Source organism: Rhinichthys klamathensis, unplaced genomic scaffold (genome assembly GCF_029890125.1).
Source record: "Rhinichthys klamathensis goyatoka isolate OS25496 unplaced genomic scaffold, OSU_Roscu_1.1 h1tg000040l_1, whole genome shotgun sequence".
Taxonomy (NCBI): Eukaryota; Metazoa; Chordata; class Actinopteri; order Cypriniformes; family Leuciscidae; genus Rhinichthys; species Rhinichthys klamathensis.
Genome location: NW_026606587.1, coordinates 6328828 through 6344715, shown reverse-complemented (window position 1 = coordinate 6344715; position 15888 = coordinate 6328828). Strand labels below are relative to the sequence as shown.

Here is a 15888-nt window from a genome sequence, read left to right as displayed (position 1 = left end):
GTAAATGATTTACCTATGCGAGGAAGTAAATGTTAATTTCATTTATAAAGAGAAACATTAGGTTCGCTCCCAAAACTTTACGTTTCTTCACTTTAGAATCCAAACAAATCCACAGCTATGTTAAGATTACTGCCAAAAACCAGACACAAAACGATGTTAAAATCATAAGCTTTATTGAACTGAATTAATTCAAATGATCTGTTAAAATCATTAGTAAGCCACTTACAAATCAAAATAATAAAACAACAATACCATTGATAAAGTCACAACAATGTACACTCACTTTACTAAATCCATTTTATTTTTTCATTCATCACACTTTCACATAAAAAAGGAAAAGAAGAAATTCACTATTCATGAAGTAGAGAAAGATCAATGTTATGTTAATATTTGGGACATTTTTCACATGAAAATTGTCATATGCATGTAGGTCTACGTGTGGTTAAAAAGAGCTTATTTTCTCACTGTGAAAACATTCAACCTTTTAAGTGTATATGAGTGAATGCTTTAGGATGAAGTATGAGTGCTTTACTGCAAAATATTCCTAGCAAAAAGTATTTCATAAAGATGGCCTGACTTCTGAAGCCACAAATATTTTCAGACCAGAAAAACAACTTTAAACTGTCAAAAAAAAAAGAAAAAGAAAAGATTGATAAGTAGCACAATTTCATGATTATTGTGAAGTGTAAATCGGGTGTCAGATTGTGTTCACATAAAATAAGTTATCATAATACCATTGGTTTGTTAATAGGCAAAAAGCTAAGAATAGCTCTCACATATTTCTTTTTGAGTGCTTCTAAAAAACTGAATGTGGAATGTCTATTTTTGTACTTCTACATTCTCAAGTTGATATGTGTTGCTTTTTAGTGATTGTTTTGCTCTTACTACATTTCCATTCTGTAGGTACAAACTCTAGGCAAAAAGCATGCACTCTATCTAAGCACTTCATTTGGTCATTGGAGTAATAAAAGCATAGTAATTTCATGTGCTCAGAGATCGACACATAATATGTCATCAGAAGTGGGCAAGAAGAATATATGAACTACAGGGATCTGTGCCATTTAGATTTTTAGATTTGTTAACTCTTCCATATAATTATAATTAATATAGTTAATTCATTAACATAATCATGTATACTTTCTTTGTTGCAAAATCTGGACTAATAAAAAACATCTCTGCTGTGTGAATGTGTTGATTTTTAAAAAATTGCAGTTCAGTAAATTCATCTTCCTGTTTTTCCAATTTAGCATCCTGTGAGTCGTGACCAATTCAATTCAAATTCACACTCATGAACTGAAAGGGAGCCAGTTAAATACTGTAAATCAGAAAGCAAAAACCAGGGTTGTAAAATCAAACCATCAGGCAAGCAGCAACCATCAGGTGTTAACGTATGAAATCCCTTTATTTCCTAACCTATCCTTATCCAATAAAACAGGAGCACTGTAAAAAAAAGAAAAAGAAAATTCCAACCAAAAAGAACAAAAGAGGATAGAACCAAAACAGTAAAGGTGCTTTACAAGGCAATAGCAGCAAAATGGGGAAGAGGGAGCGAAAAAGATGTAATAATAGAGGGACCGAGTGAAACTGTTCGATCAATACATCTTGTGGAAGAGGAGAAGTATTGATCACACTCACAATTCACAATGCCTCATCATTGAAGAAAAGCAGGATACATTTGCCATGCAGGATTCATACGCTCATATCCAATATTTAGTAAACTCTCACTAATGTACAGTAGCTCTCTTTGGAACAGCAAACTTTCACTCTGTATCATCCGCTGTTGCCATGGGAATTGTTGCTATATGTGTGTATCGTACCGCTGGTATTTGCACTGGTATTAAGGTATTATATTGTTTGTGTTAAGGTGTAAAAAATGAGGGTGTGCAATATGTGCATCTCTAGTCCCTAGTATAAATTGTACTAATTTCCGAACTATCAACAATAGCTGCTTTGCTTAATTCAAATATCCAGACACTTTAAAAAAATATGGGTCAATGACAAATAAGACTATAAAGTATAATAAATGGTAAGGTAAATGGTTTTATGGTTGATACGTGGTTTTTATATGTGGCTTTTAAAAATGACTAAAAAATGATTGACTAAAAAATTTCATATTTCTTACAAATACTATGAATTAATTATAGAAATATCATGATTTATTCATTCATAAATATAATGACGATTTTGGGAAGTCGCACCACATGACATTTTACAACCATACTAACTGAACTAACCTTACCGCATCATACAAAGGTCAAATTATTTAAAATTTTAAGAACCTTATCAACCTCTATAATATCATTTCCTGTTTTATGTTTTTTCTGCATGGTGGTTGTACTTTAATTTAGCAGACAAAACTTTTTTAAATATTGATAAACAGTAAAGCAGTTTTTTTTTAAATATTGGATATCTTTCTAATAAATAATAATAAAAGATTATGCAAACCTACTTCAGGTTTTCATGTTTAGTATTTCATTCTTTTCATTTGACTTCATTATATCGGTACAGTCGTATCACCCTGACATTTTTACTGTATGCTCCCCAAAAAACATGCTCATCATAGAAGAGGAGTATTGAAGTCACTGCATGTATGAATCACATTTTTTAATGTATTTTAATAAATGAATACATTTGGGGGGCAAAATGAGCGTTATGTCACTGACCCATATTCTGAAGGCTTGGTAATTCATACTTAGCACATAAAGGCTGAAAAGTGTGGCAGTGACTTTATAGTGAATGAAACTCACAGGTTCCTGCTGGTCCATCTGAACTTCTGAATTTGGTCTACTCAAATAACTAGTGCGATTCATATCGGCTTCATGTGTACTGCTAGCTTTCATGTCTGTGTGTATCATTTCAGCTTTATAAAGCACACAGAGAGGAACCTCAGTGAAGTCCTGACAGTAGCTGCAACTAGAAAAAGAGGCAACATCAATGACTCAGACATGATTGTTAGCTGCAATCAGATATGGGGCTTATCAAACGATAAGGATAACTGATTTTTTTTTTTTTTTGCTGGCTCCATAATCACATTCCTTATATCACATTCCTCATCTTTCCTTAACTTACATCGCTTGTACTGTTTTCACAAGTGGAAGTGCAGATGTGTGACAGTGTTTGTAAAAGAACGCATTTCTCTACTATTAGAAGAGAGAGACTTTCTTTTTCAGGTCGTTCCTCTTCCAAAGGGAGAGCCGGTCAAATTCCTCAATGGACATTCCAAAGACATTCCGGAATTCCTCAGTTGACAGGTGCCTCTGGAGAGAGAGGTTCAATGGTCAACCTTTGTTCCCAACAGAACTGTTAAATAATGAGCAAAAACAATGTTTACCTCCAGTCTTGTCCTGTCTACACCAGGTGGGAGTTTGTTTCTGCCTCTGTGGGTCACAATGAGCATCTCATGTGGGTAAATCTGCCAAACGAACACATAGATAGTGCAAACACATAATTAATGAACTTTGACCATGAGCAAGCAGTCACTTAGCAACAATACGTACAAGAGCTCTGATGAATCCCAAACACTCTTGATTAGTTGGCATTTTTACCTTTTGTTCCAGCATAATAGGGAGTGAATTCCCTCTGTCTATCCTTCTGCTTTGGGCATCTCCATTCTATAAAAGAGAGAAGACCACTGTAAGCCTATCATAACCACAACTGTGATTTGTGCAATTATTACAAAAATCTGATTGTAAAAAAAAAAAAAAAAAAAAAAAATTCTTCTGAGACTGAAGGTTGCAAAGCTTGACTACCAAGATCTTTAAAAATATCAGAAATGCTGATAATGCTATTGGCAATTTACAATGAACAGCTTGTTTTGCAGTTTTCCTTATTTCAAGCTGGTTTAAAAAAAGTGTCTGCTAAATGAACTAACTTAACCTGTAATTTAGTCTGTTTTAGCTGTTAAGAATATACATTTATTTGGTTACACTTTATTTTAATGCAAATTGTTACACACCTGGAAATCTGTAAAGAGAGAGAGAGAGAGAGAGAGAGAGAGAGAGAGAGAGAGATTATAATACAATGAGCAAGAGGTATAAAAACATGACAACGATCTCTCCTATTCAATTCATTTTTATTTCTATTTCTTTTTAAAAAGTTGAGAATAGATTACAACAAAGCAGAATAGAATACAATAGGATAGAATCGAATAATGACTCCATGCACTCTAATTAAAGTGTAAATAAACATGATAAAAATTACTTTACTATTTAAAACAGAATAAAATGATGACTCTTAATATAATATATTGTATAAATTATAATATTAAAATAATAATATATAATAAAATAAATAAATAATAATAAAATATATAGAAACCAGTGCTCGTAATACTCGGAAAATGCCCTGCTATTTAGAATAGAAGAGAAATTTAAGTCTAAATTCTGGCACTCTAAATTTCTCAACGATTTATAATATAATATAATATAATATAATATAATATAATATAATATAATATAATATAATATAATATAATATAATATGATATAATATAATATAATAGAATTATGCCTCTTGATACTGAAACTCTGATTGAAGAGTAAATAAACATGACAAAAAAGACAAAATTTACTCTTACAAAAGAATAGAATAGAAATATCGTAATGCCAAAACTTACTTAGACTCCCTTTATCACTGTTTGAAGAGGAGAATTCAGCAGACTGCAGCTGTAACACATAAACACAAGACAATTATATCAGTGTAATTAAGGATGGCTCCTTAATGGTAATTAATTAAAGCTGACATATCAAATCAGATTTTATTTTCTCACCCTAGTAAGCCCAGTCTTAGTGTTGGAAGGAAATGAGGGGGATTTGGAGGCTGTGTAAAAGAAAAGAAACATGTTAATGCACTGGCACAAATAGCATCCAAATACTCATCATATAAAAAGTATTGGATGCAGTACATTTCTTCAACCAGAAGAGGTCACTACAAGGTCAACCTTTTAACTGGAATCACAACCATTTTCAGTGACAGAATTCAGAGTGTAATGCAATAATGAAATTGTTCGAAAAGAGTTCTCTAGACTCTGACCTTTCCCATAGAGACCTATAAACTCTAATCTGATTCAAATCATTGGTTTGTCATCCATAAGCTCTGACTGCAGGTGGAAAGACTGACTCAGATGTCCTCTAGAATAGACACAACAGCTGCTGTTAATAATGCTGCTTATCTCTACGTATCATTGCTCTGTTCTTCCTTAATATCCCCGCAAGGACAAGGATTTCAGATATTGCCTATCTTTGTGGAGACATTTTGTCCCTATAAAGATAGGGAAATAAGGACCCCACACACATACACACACATTCAAATATACCCAGATGCATGGGTGTCCTGTCGGGCAGGGACCGCGTTTTCCTGTGGACAGGGGCCGATCTCTCGATCTCCTCCTTTAGTATCAATTTTCCTAGATTAGACTGAATCTGTGACAAAGAGAGAGAGTGAGAGATGAAGAGGGAGTTTGGGGGGTGAGATGGAAACTGAAACAATATACTCAGGCTGAGAGACTGAATTGATCAGCATGGCTCTCTGTTTCGACAGGAAAGGCAAGAATCCCTAAAGATTTGTCCTTCATTTGAAACCAACTATGGCTTTTACTTGAAGGTCGACTGAGACAAAAGATCTTACAAATAAGAACCAACCCAATAATCTTTTAGCCTCAGTTTCTAAAGAAAATAAGGTTTAAGAAGAACTGTTAATACAGGAAAGAAAGTTAAAATTTAAATGAGTGTATAAGGTGTGTATTTTAGGTAGTGTGGCTGGTCACTATTCATTTTAAAGATTCTCTCAATTTTGAATTACGTTTTTGATGAGTTTGTAGTGTGAGATATTTTTTAAAATATACAAATAGGACATAAAGACTGCATGTACGATACTACCTTTCAAACTTTTGGGGTCGGTAAGACTTTTTAATATTTTTAATTCTCTTATGCTCAGTATACTCTTATGCTCAGTATAAACAGCAATGTGATAAAATATTATTACAATTTAAATAAAATGATTTTTACTTTAATACAATTAAAAATGTAATGTATTCCTGTGATGGCAAAGCTGAATTTTCAGCAGTCTTCAGTGTCACACGGTCCTTCAGAAATGATTCTAATACACTAACTTCTTATTATTCTCAATGTTGAAAACTGTTGTGCTACTTTATGTTTTTGTGGAAAATCAAAATCAGGATTCTTTGATAAAATGGAAAGTTAAAAAGAACAGCATTTATTTTAAATAGATTTTCTATGAAACCTTAAAAATGTCTTTATTGTCATCTTTGTTGACTTTTTTGTTTCGCTGATTTAAATTGAATTGTTTTAGTTGATTTAATGCAAACTTGCGGAACAAAAGTATATATTTATGAAAAATAAAATAAGAAAAGAATTAGAAAAAAGCCATTTAAAATAGTTTAACTGTAAAACTGCAGGACTAAAAAAGTAAATAAAAAAATAATAAAAAAAGAACAGACACTGTATTTCTTTGAATAAGAAAATTTGACAAGATAATTTTACACCTTGTTAAGCTCTTGCTTCTGCATTTTCCGAAGTCTCCACATGTCTTCAGACAGATCATTGTCATCATACTTATCATCCTCCTCACCCTCCTCTCCCTCAGCTGTCTTGGATGCTATATTCTTTCTCCGCTCTGTCTCTGTTGCACAAACACAAGAATATGGGATGAAGAGTGTAAGAACGAGTAGATGAACGAATACTACCACCACGTCATAAAACTGTCCCGACACCAAATACTACTTACATTTGCATGTACTGTTAGTGTTCTAAAATATCAATATGTAGACAGAAGGCATTTTGATCATTTAGAGGCCGTAGAAATTTGCGTATCAAATATAATACAGTAAGCTTTATAGGGCTAACTGAACTGCAGTTGGTGTTTCTCCTACAATTCCTTAAGAGAACCAAAAAAAAATGAGATAGCGTGAGAGTGTATTACCTATAACAGCTAGTGAGGGTGGACAGGGCCAGTATTCTGTCTCTATCTTAGAGGGCTGGTTGGGGTCTGGAGGCTGGGCGGCAGGAAACTTCGATGACTCGATGATTAAATCCTCCATGTGTTTAGAGTGCGGAACAGCTGATGAGACATCTACATCCATTCAAATACACATACATATACTCAATATGCTCAAGAAAATCATTTACAGTGAATCTGACATAAGAGCAGAACTGATATTTCATACCTTGTTTATATATAGGCGGCTTCTTGAACATGTTGCTTCCGTTGTCTGGAGGGAAAAATGATGGTGGATTAGTTGTAGTGTGTGATGTTCCCTGAGGTTTCATTGCTGTGTTTGTGAGGGGCTGTAGTACCGAACCTGGCCTGTGGAAGTGCTGTTGCTGATGTGGGACTTTTGTGCTGACGGTGATGCTTTTACTCAGCTGTGTTGAGGCAGGAGAGGAGCTGCCCGATGACTTCGGCTCTGACCAATCCCGCACGTCCTTTGATAGACTGTTCTACAATTACACGTAGAAGGACGGTGTGATTAAGAATCATGCAGACAGATTCTAAAGCAGATCATAAAATAGTTTGATCTTTGAACAAATATCTGCTGCAATGGTGGTTTATTGCTTCAATATTGAGTTTTTAAAAAGAACAAATCTGATGTTATCAACAGTGTTCTTCTTTCAAAAACTTTATTTCATTTCATATTTTGTTTGATTTATATGTGTGGTATACGTATTTAGCAACACCTTGAGCATATTCGAATTTGTCAAGGTAATAAAAAATACAATTATTAAAAATGTAACTTCTATTGAATCTACATGCCAAGTGGTGACAGTGGTGTCTTGCGGGCTGAATTCCAACTAAAGCTATTTAAAACAGCATTTTTCTAATTCTTGAATAATTATTATATACAGTATACACATAAACTCACATTAATTGAGATACTTTTAAAAATGTACAAATTAATTTGTCACAAAATTATTATAAGACTATTTAAATGAATCAATTAAGTTCTACATTTACACAATCATTCAAATATTTGGGGCAATATTAATATTAATATTTTTATATTTTTAAAATAAATCAATACTTTTATTCAGAAAGGACACTAAATTGATCAAAAGTGTCAGTAAAGACATTTAAATAATTAAAAGATTTCTTCAAATAAATGCTATTTTTATTACTTTCTATTTATCAAATAATCCTGAAAAAAGTGTTACCATTTCCACAAAAATATTAAACAGCAGAAACTTTTTTCATCAGAATATTAGAATGATTTCATGTGGCACTGAAGACTGGATTAATGGCTGCTGAAAATTCAGCTTTGCCATCACAGGAATAAATAACATTTTAAATATATTAAAAAGGGAAGTTTTTTTTAAATTGTAATACTATTTCATAATATTACTGTTATTACTGTATTTCTGATTAAATAAATGCAGCCTTGGTGAGCATAAGAGACTTCTTTCAAAACCATTTAAAAATCTCATCGACTCCAAACTTTTGAACAGTAGTGTACATAATTTGTAACCTAAATGTCTATGTTATTTGTGAATCACCCTGTTTTTATTACACAACAATTCTAATCTGATTGGACAAGCCTCATAACAAGAGTGCTGCTAAAATATAAACAGCATATAAACATGCCATTCAGTTGACAGATATTAGGCTGCATATGACTTATTTGTGATTTTAACCTCACACACAGACATGTACTACACAACTTACCTCTGGAGATGGAGGAGGGGAGATAGAGCGAGGAGATAATGACCTCTAGAGAGAGAAAAAAGAGAGAGAGAGAGAGGTCAGTTGTTGGCAGTAAGTGAGATATCTAGGCATTTCCACAGACAGGTTTACAGAGTTAATGAAGCGTAAAGCTTCCATCACAGGGAAACAAAAAGGAAATTACTGTGGGAGAGCCGAACTAACATGACGTGTGTGTGTGTGTGTGTGTGTGTGTGTGTGTGTGTGTGTGTGTGTGTGTGTACTGATCTCTGTCCAGGCACTCTGATGGGGAGACACCACATTCATCAGGAAACTAACCAGTAAACACATCACACATGCTGACAGACAGACATGTAAGGTGTGCCAAGAAAATCCCAGTAGATCAGCAGTTTCTAAAATACTCAGACCAGCCCGTCTGCCACCAACAACCATGCCACATTCAAAGTCACTTAAATCACCTTTCTTCCCCATTCTGATACTCTGATGCTTTAGCAGATCGTCTTGAACATGTCTACATGCCTAAATGCATTGAGTTGCTGTCATGTAGATTAGATTAGATATTTGCGTTATTGAACAGGTATATATATACATACCTCTGAGCGATCCATTGGTGAATAGCTGAAGTGGGGCTCATACATCATCAGGTCAGGCCTCTCAATGTCTAGAATGGCCTTGTCTTTAGGTATAGCTGCTAGATCCTTATACCCAATCACTTGATTGTCCATTTTGGCCTGTTGAAATCCAAAATATGAAAGGAATTGGGGAAATTATTGGCAACCTCATAGACATTAGGTACAGTATATCTCAATCAGCTCCCTAGCTCCCTAGGTGAATCATATTGTGAACAAGAATTAGGCACTGGTAAGGACAGTAAGAAACTTGGGTCACTGATGATGACAGGACAACATCCTTATTGTATAACGTTTCTACTAGAACTTATGAATGAATAGCAGAACTGATATTTTTCTGACAATTTTTAAAAAAAATGTTATTTAAAGTACATTAGGATAAATACTTTGATTGTTACATTTTCCAACATTTCAGCCGTAAATTAATTTGAAATGTTAGCTATATTATGTTGAGTACCTGAATAGCAATGTATGTTTGCTGAAATATAATTAAATAATGGTTTGTTTTTTCAAAACATCTATTGCATGTCATTATGTGTTGTAAGATGGCTCGCATGATATTTGTTTCGTGCCGAGTGAAATTAATGTACTATATTTTAGTTTGATGTTTAAAAAAAAAATATATATATATATATATATATATATTGTATTTTTAGGGACTTTTATGGTACTACATTTTTAAATATTTAATTAAATATTTATGCTGTAGTTCCATTCCATCTATTTATCACCTGTAAACTATTTTCTGAGCATAGACCTAAAATTTAAATTAAACTTAAACTCATAAATATTGAATGCTTTGAGAAACAGACTTAAGTTTGGTCTCTTTTTAAGACACTTGGCAGATTATTGCTGATGTCAGAGTTGTTTAGTTTTATTGTGTTTTGGTTTCGTTTTTCCTGTACCCGTTTTGCCTGTGTTCCCAGTCAATGTTAGGCCCTGTCCCAATACCCGCACTTGCGCCCTTGTGCCCCTCAATGCGCGTTCTCGCTAAGGGGTGCAAGACCGTAGGGTGTCCCGATCCTCTAATAGTGTTCTCCAGGGGTGATCATAAGGGCACTTAATGCACCCCTTTCGCAAGTGCGCATCAGACCTCACTTTGCTGTGGGATATTACCCAGAATCCTTGTAGTGTTGTGACGTTTCGAACAGCTAACCAATGGGGGAGAATGGTTGCTATGGTGCTGTTCGGGAGCGGAAACTCCGAAGATAAAGGAAGCCGGTATGGTGAAGTGTTTTTCAAGGCCGCGAAATTTAAAAATATTAGTGTTATCGTGTCACGAAATGTAGTTTTAAGAGTTTTTCAGTCGAGAATATAGTTGTTTAAAGCTCAAATCTGTGGTTTGTTTATAAAGATAGCGCCTATTTAAAATTTTGATCTGACTTTTTCGGAGTTCCAGGGATCAGCGGGCGCACAGCGCTCATGTACCCCGCCTGGAACAGCCTTAACTCGGCTAGTCATTCTGACGTTTCCCGCGGGCTCTGTGTCTAGTGGTTAAACATGAGCTATAAATCGGCTTGTGTATATCTAACGGGCGATCTTTGGTCTCATTAATCTATGATTTGTTCCCTGGCAAATCGTTTTGGCTGAGGGCAAAGTGAAGTTTCATAACTTTATATATTTATGCTATTTAACTTTAACGTTGTAACGTTAGCCTGTTGACTTATGTTTGACTGAATCTTTTAACTTGCTTTATTTCTTGACTTATATAGCTTCTTATACTTTTTAGGCTACTTATAATTTAATAATGGCTATTATTGATCAATAAAACTGAAATTTAACAAAAAGAGACAGGGTTGTGTCATTTTATTTCATATAGCCTATGTAAGACTTTTAATATAGCCTTAGCCTATATATAATATATCACCAACACGTCATGTATTTTTTCATGTATGGGATGGGAAGAATTTCATATATCAATTTCCATAATAACATAATTAAAATTGCATTTCGAATCGCTGTGAATACGGTAAGGCAGTATAAGCTCAGGTAAACCCCAATCACAATTTATCTTAGCCAAAAACTGTTTTAATATTAATAACATTAACAGAAAGGTTGGTAGCTAAGAGTAAAAAAAAGATTATTTTTTTCATTCAAAGGATTGTGTCATGTTACAGCTATTATAAGCAGCACACACATTAGCCAAATGAATGGTGTTTGCTCTCCTGATCACAACAGAAGTGACGTGTGCAAAACTGTCCCAATTCTGCTCTTCACAGCTTTGGGCCCTTGCGCACTTACTCCGCTAAGTGCACTTTCAACAAGTGTCCACTTCCAGGAAGGCCTTAGGGCTCAAGTGAGAATTGGGACTGGGCCTTAGTTTCCTGGTTGTTAATTAGGATACACACCTGTTCCCTGTTCTGTTGATTATCCTCCCTTATGTATTTAAACCCCCAGTTCTCCCAATTCTTTGTGCGCTCTTGTTGTTAAAGTTAATTTTTTTCTGTGTTTTTGAGTATTGCAGTTAAAGTCTGTTTATGCTTAAAGGGTTAGTTCACCCAAAAATGAAAATTCTGTCAGTAATTACTCACCCTCATGTTGTTCCAACCCCGTAAGATTTTCGTTCATCTTTGGAACACAAATTAAGATATTTTTGATGAAATCTGAGAGCTAATTTAATTATCTGTCATCTGACATTTTCCAAAACATGTTTTACGCTAAAACTGAGAAAATAAAAGCCATAAATCTAAACAAGCTGTGTTCCAAATTTGAGGTTGATATAGCAAAAAAAAAAGAGCTTCAGTAAGATTTTGTTTGGCACCGTATCAAACGTTTAGTACCAAACTAGATTTGGTTTTCCATAGATTTTCAATGCGGCCATTTTTGACTGTGAGGACTACAAGTGAGACTATTTTTTTGTAGGACCATTTAAAGGAGAACTCCGGCGCAAAATGAACCTTTGGTCTAATTACACATTGTTACCTAGTCAACCGTTATCTGAGATTTGTTTTCATGATTATCGAATGTAAATAGTTTTATCTCTAAAAACAGTTTAGCCTATAAAGCTAGTATAACTTTGAAATACAGCCTTTACCAGTCGATCTACGAACGCCGATCCAAGCCTGCTGTTCGCGCTCACCTTATCATTCTCACCAGCGCACTTGGATCGGCGTTCGTAGATCGACTGGTAAAGGCTGTATTTCAAAGATGGCTTCTGCCTGTATACACGAAGTTGACTGTATGTTTAAAATATCTTCTTATTAAACTGTCTGTACACTTACAAAGTTCTCAATGCTTCGGTTTGAAGGTAGGGACCCTCATTATGCTACCGTGTTAGTGTGGGTCTATTTTCAGCCTTGTTAGTGGTATTAACAAGCAATTTTTATTTGTCATTACACTATGCCCAATATACTAGCGTTATACTAGCTTTATAGGCTAAACTGTTTTTAGAGATATAAAACTATTTACATTCGATAATCATGAAAACAAATCTCAGATAACGGTTGACTAGGTAACAATGTGTAATTAGACCAAAGGTTCATTTTGCGCCGGAGTTCTCCTTTAATGTACATCATGTACATGATTTTTTTTCTGTTCACACAGCAGTGCCAAAACCTTTTACAAGTTTCGTACTATTCCAATGAAGTAAAAAAACTAAATGTAAAAGTTTTCGGTCAAAAATGACTGAAGAGCACCAGAGAGTTAAAATGGCCGACTCCCTGATCAGTGCCCTGACTACTGAACTAAGGAGCTGATTGAGATGCACCCATAAACATACTATGAAAATCTATCTTTTGCTTTGAAAGAACTTCATTAGTTGTTGCACCTAGTTATGTGTGGGCCTTGTTATGTTTATTCTTACAGTAGGCCTATGCAGTAACATCTGGAAAGCGTGCAGAGAATTATATCTCAGCATGCACTACTATACATACCACTATAGTGACTGCTGGGGTTCCAGGACCACCTCCTGCACGTAGAGAACAAACAGTGCCCGGGGAGGTACTGGCCGATTGCTGTTCACATACACACAGGTCAAAGGTCAAACATTTCATTAATCTTTTTATTTGTTTTATAATTATCAATTATCTTATTTTATTATGAACAAATAGGAAATCTACATAAAACCAAATCTGATATAAAACCGTTTGCTTTTAATCACCTTATGCAGCATCATTTTGAAAGAGAAAGCGCTCCCTTTATGAGGTCACTGTGGAAAGAGAAGAAATTGTGGATGAGAACAAGGCTTTAGATGGATGTCAATGGCCTCTAAAAGACTCAAAGCAGATGTACGCCAAGTTAGATTATGTGTATAATGCTTTTCACAATACACATTGTTTCAAAACAGCTTTACAGAAAATGATTCTGTTAATATTTATAATATCTTAATATCTTTACATTTTAATATGGTTTACATTTTGTGATGATACAAGAAATCAAACAGTTATGCAAGCATACTGTATGTATGCAGATATATAATGTAAGTATATCTGACTTTATATATAGAGATAATAGTTTACATTTTGTGATTATATCACTTAGCCGAGATTTGTGTGACCAGGATTGATTTACAGATGCTTTCCAACATCACCTTCACCAACTTTAAGTCAAAAGAACCTAGTAGTTTGCAGAAAGTTGCTAATACACACAAAGTACAGAAAAGTCAGCAGTGTAAGGACCTTAAAACCTTCTGCAGTCAAAAGACTATGAGCACAATGACAGTGTTTCTCTGGGCTTTTCTGATGGATCGCAATACAAAAGCTTTATTCTAGCACCCTGTGAGTCTTTTGTATTCTACTGAAAAGAACACATTTCTTAAAACCCTGCAGCATGCCTGTACAATAAAACACTGCTAAAAAATAAAGGAAGCAACTGGATGGTTCATATCAGAAATACAGATAAATATGCTCATGGAGATCTTGTCGAGCCATCTTAATGGTTCCCAAAATGGAGCCAGCCAGACCCTGTCAGTGTGATGGTTTTTAAGATGGACAGAGGTCTGAATGGATTTCTGAGGCTAATGTATTCAATTAAGAGCTCAGTGAGCGATCTTGGCTGTATGGTGGGTTTTAGGTTAGGTCTGTTCTGGATTTGACAAAGAAAAAAAAACAATGCATAGTCAAGGAAACCAATAGGAAAGAAATATCACAAATAATATCTCTTTTGTATCACAATTGATTCTCCATATATTCAACAATGTCTCAGACTGATATGTCATTTTCTTGTTACTTGTAACTATGCCATTTCTGAATATCTTTAAGCTGTTTTCCTCAGCAAGGCATATGTATATCAAACTAATTAATGTCATAAACTAACCAATTATCAGGAAATTCGTTCTTAATGCATACAGTCAATTTCATTTTAGGGTAAAAAACAAACAAACAAAATGCTTTAAAAAGCTCTAAATATTTACATATTACAGCACTGCTAAAAAGTCTAAATATCTTACGTAACTTTCCTTCTCATGTAAATGTATGTAGTTCTACAGATCTGAGATATTTTCACTTGAAAACAACCCAAAAATACTTATCAAGAAAATTGTTGCACATTTATCCTTACTATTTCAACACTATCTAAATTAATTTTAGGACAAGGAAACCTGAGACAAAATAATACTTAAATAAAACAATGGTGAACTTCAATGGTCAGTTCATTCTTAGAAGGGAGGGGTTACAATGTGAACATAGGTGGACATCAATGACATGCGGAGTCCCACAAGGCTCAATTCTTGCACCACTCATGTTCAGCTGTCCCACTGCCAAATTGCTTACCACAGTTATGAAGATCAGACACCCAGATCTACTTAGCTCTATCGCCTAATGACTAATGAAATGAACAGCTGGATGTGCCAAACCTTTCTTCAGTTAAACAAAGACAAAACTGAAGTCATTGCATTTGGAGAGAAAGATACCTTGACACAATGGGGTCAAAAAAACAAAACATCAAGTCAGGAATCTTGGTGTGATTTTGGAGTCGACCCTTATTTTCAGTAGTCATGTCAAAGCAATAAAAAAATCCCCATACTATCATCTCAAATACAGTTCAGGAATTATAAGTTTTGTTTCCAGTCAACACTTACAGAAATTAATTCATGCTTTTATCCCCAGAAGGGTGGAGTATTTTAATGGACTCCTCACTGGCCTTCCCAAAAAGACCATAAGACAGCTGAAGCTCATACGCTGCTGTCAGGATTCTGAGCATGTAGAACCAGAAAATATGAACATGTGTCCTTCTAATAAAAAACAAAATGGCGGCGTGCAGCAGTTCAGCTACCGGCAATTGGCGTAACGTTACTTACTAAATTAGGTATAGTGAGGTACAGTTTGACTGAACTTCTTCAACTTGGTGTTCCCAGCATGGTGGTTAAACCAGAGTTAAAAGCAATGTTGGGCAGAATGCGGCTCTTGAGGACAGCGGTCTGGAGGAGCAGGTCATACCAGCTGAGGGGAAAGCGGAAGCGGTGTGCACGGATGCAGAAGAGAGGTAAGCGGACTGGCTTGCTAGCTAGGCTAAAGGTTAAAGAACCAAGGGTTCACTCAAAGCACGGCGAGTCCACTTTATAGTTATTACTGTGTGCCTCCCATAGCTGGAATCAGCTTCCAGAGATCAGATGTGCTTCAACAGTAGTCACATTCAATTCAGACTCAGA

At 34.8% G+C, this 15888-nt stretch overlaps 1 protein-coding gene across 1 annotated transcript in view; it reads right to left on the bottom strand.

Moving 5' to 3' along the window:
- Positions 1 to 2490: 2490 nt before the first annotated feature.
- LOC130081978 (dematin-like) overlaps positions 2491 to 15888 on the bottom strand; it is a 90880-nt gene continuing 77482 nt past the window's right edge. The window contains exons 3-16 of the mRNA XM_056246718.1: positions 13402 to 13449; positions 13175 to 13255; positions 9267 to 9404; positions 8677 to 8721; positions 7319 to 7457; positions 7184 to 7228; positions 6940 to 7089; positions 6503 to 6639; positions 5315 to 5420; positions 4769 to 4818; positions 4616 to 4664; positions 3546 to 3604; positions 3332 to 3412; positions 2491 to 3257 (exon numbers count right to left, since the gene is read on the bottom strand). Of these exons, the coding sequence (XP_056102693.1) occupies positions 3144 to 3257; positions 3332 to 3412; positions 3546 to 3604; positions 4616 to 4664; positions 4769 to 4818; positions 5315 to 5420; positions 6503 to 6639; positions 6940 to 7089; positions 7184 to 7228; positions 7319 to 7457; positions 8677 to 8721; positions 9267 to 9404; positions 13175 to 13255; positions 13402 to 13416 (1209 nt within the window). The 5' untranslated portion in view covers positions 13417 to 13449 and the 3' untranslated portion in view covers positions 2491 to 3143. The remainder of the gene's footprint in view (positions 3258 to 3331; positions 3413 to 3545; positions 3605 to 4615; positions 4665 to 4768; positions 4819 to 5314; positions 5421 to 6502; positions 6640 to 6939; positions 7090 to 7183; positions 7229 to 7318; positions 7458 to 8676; positions 8722 to 9266; positions 9405 to 13174; positions 13256 to 13401; positions 13450 to 15888) is intronic.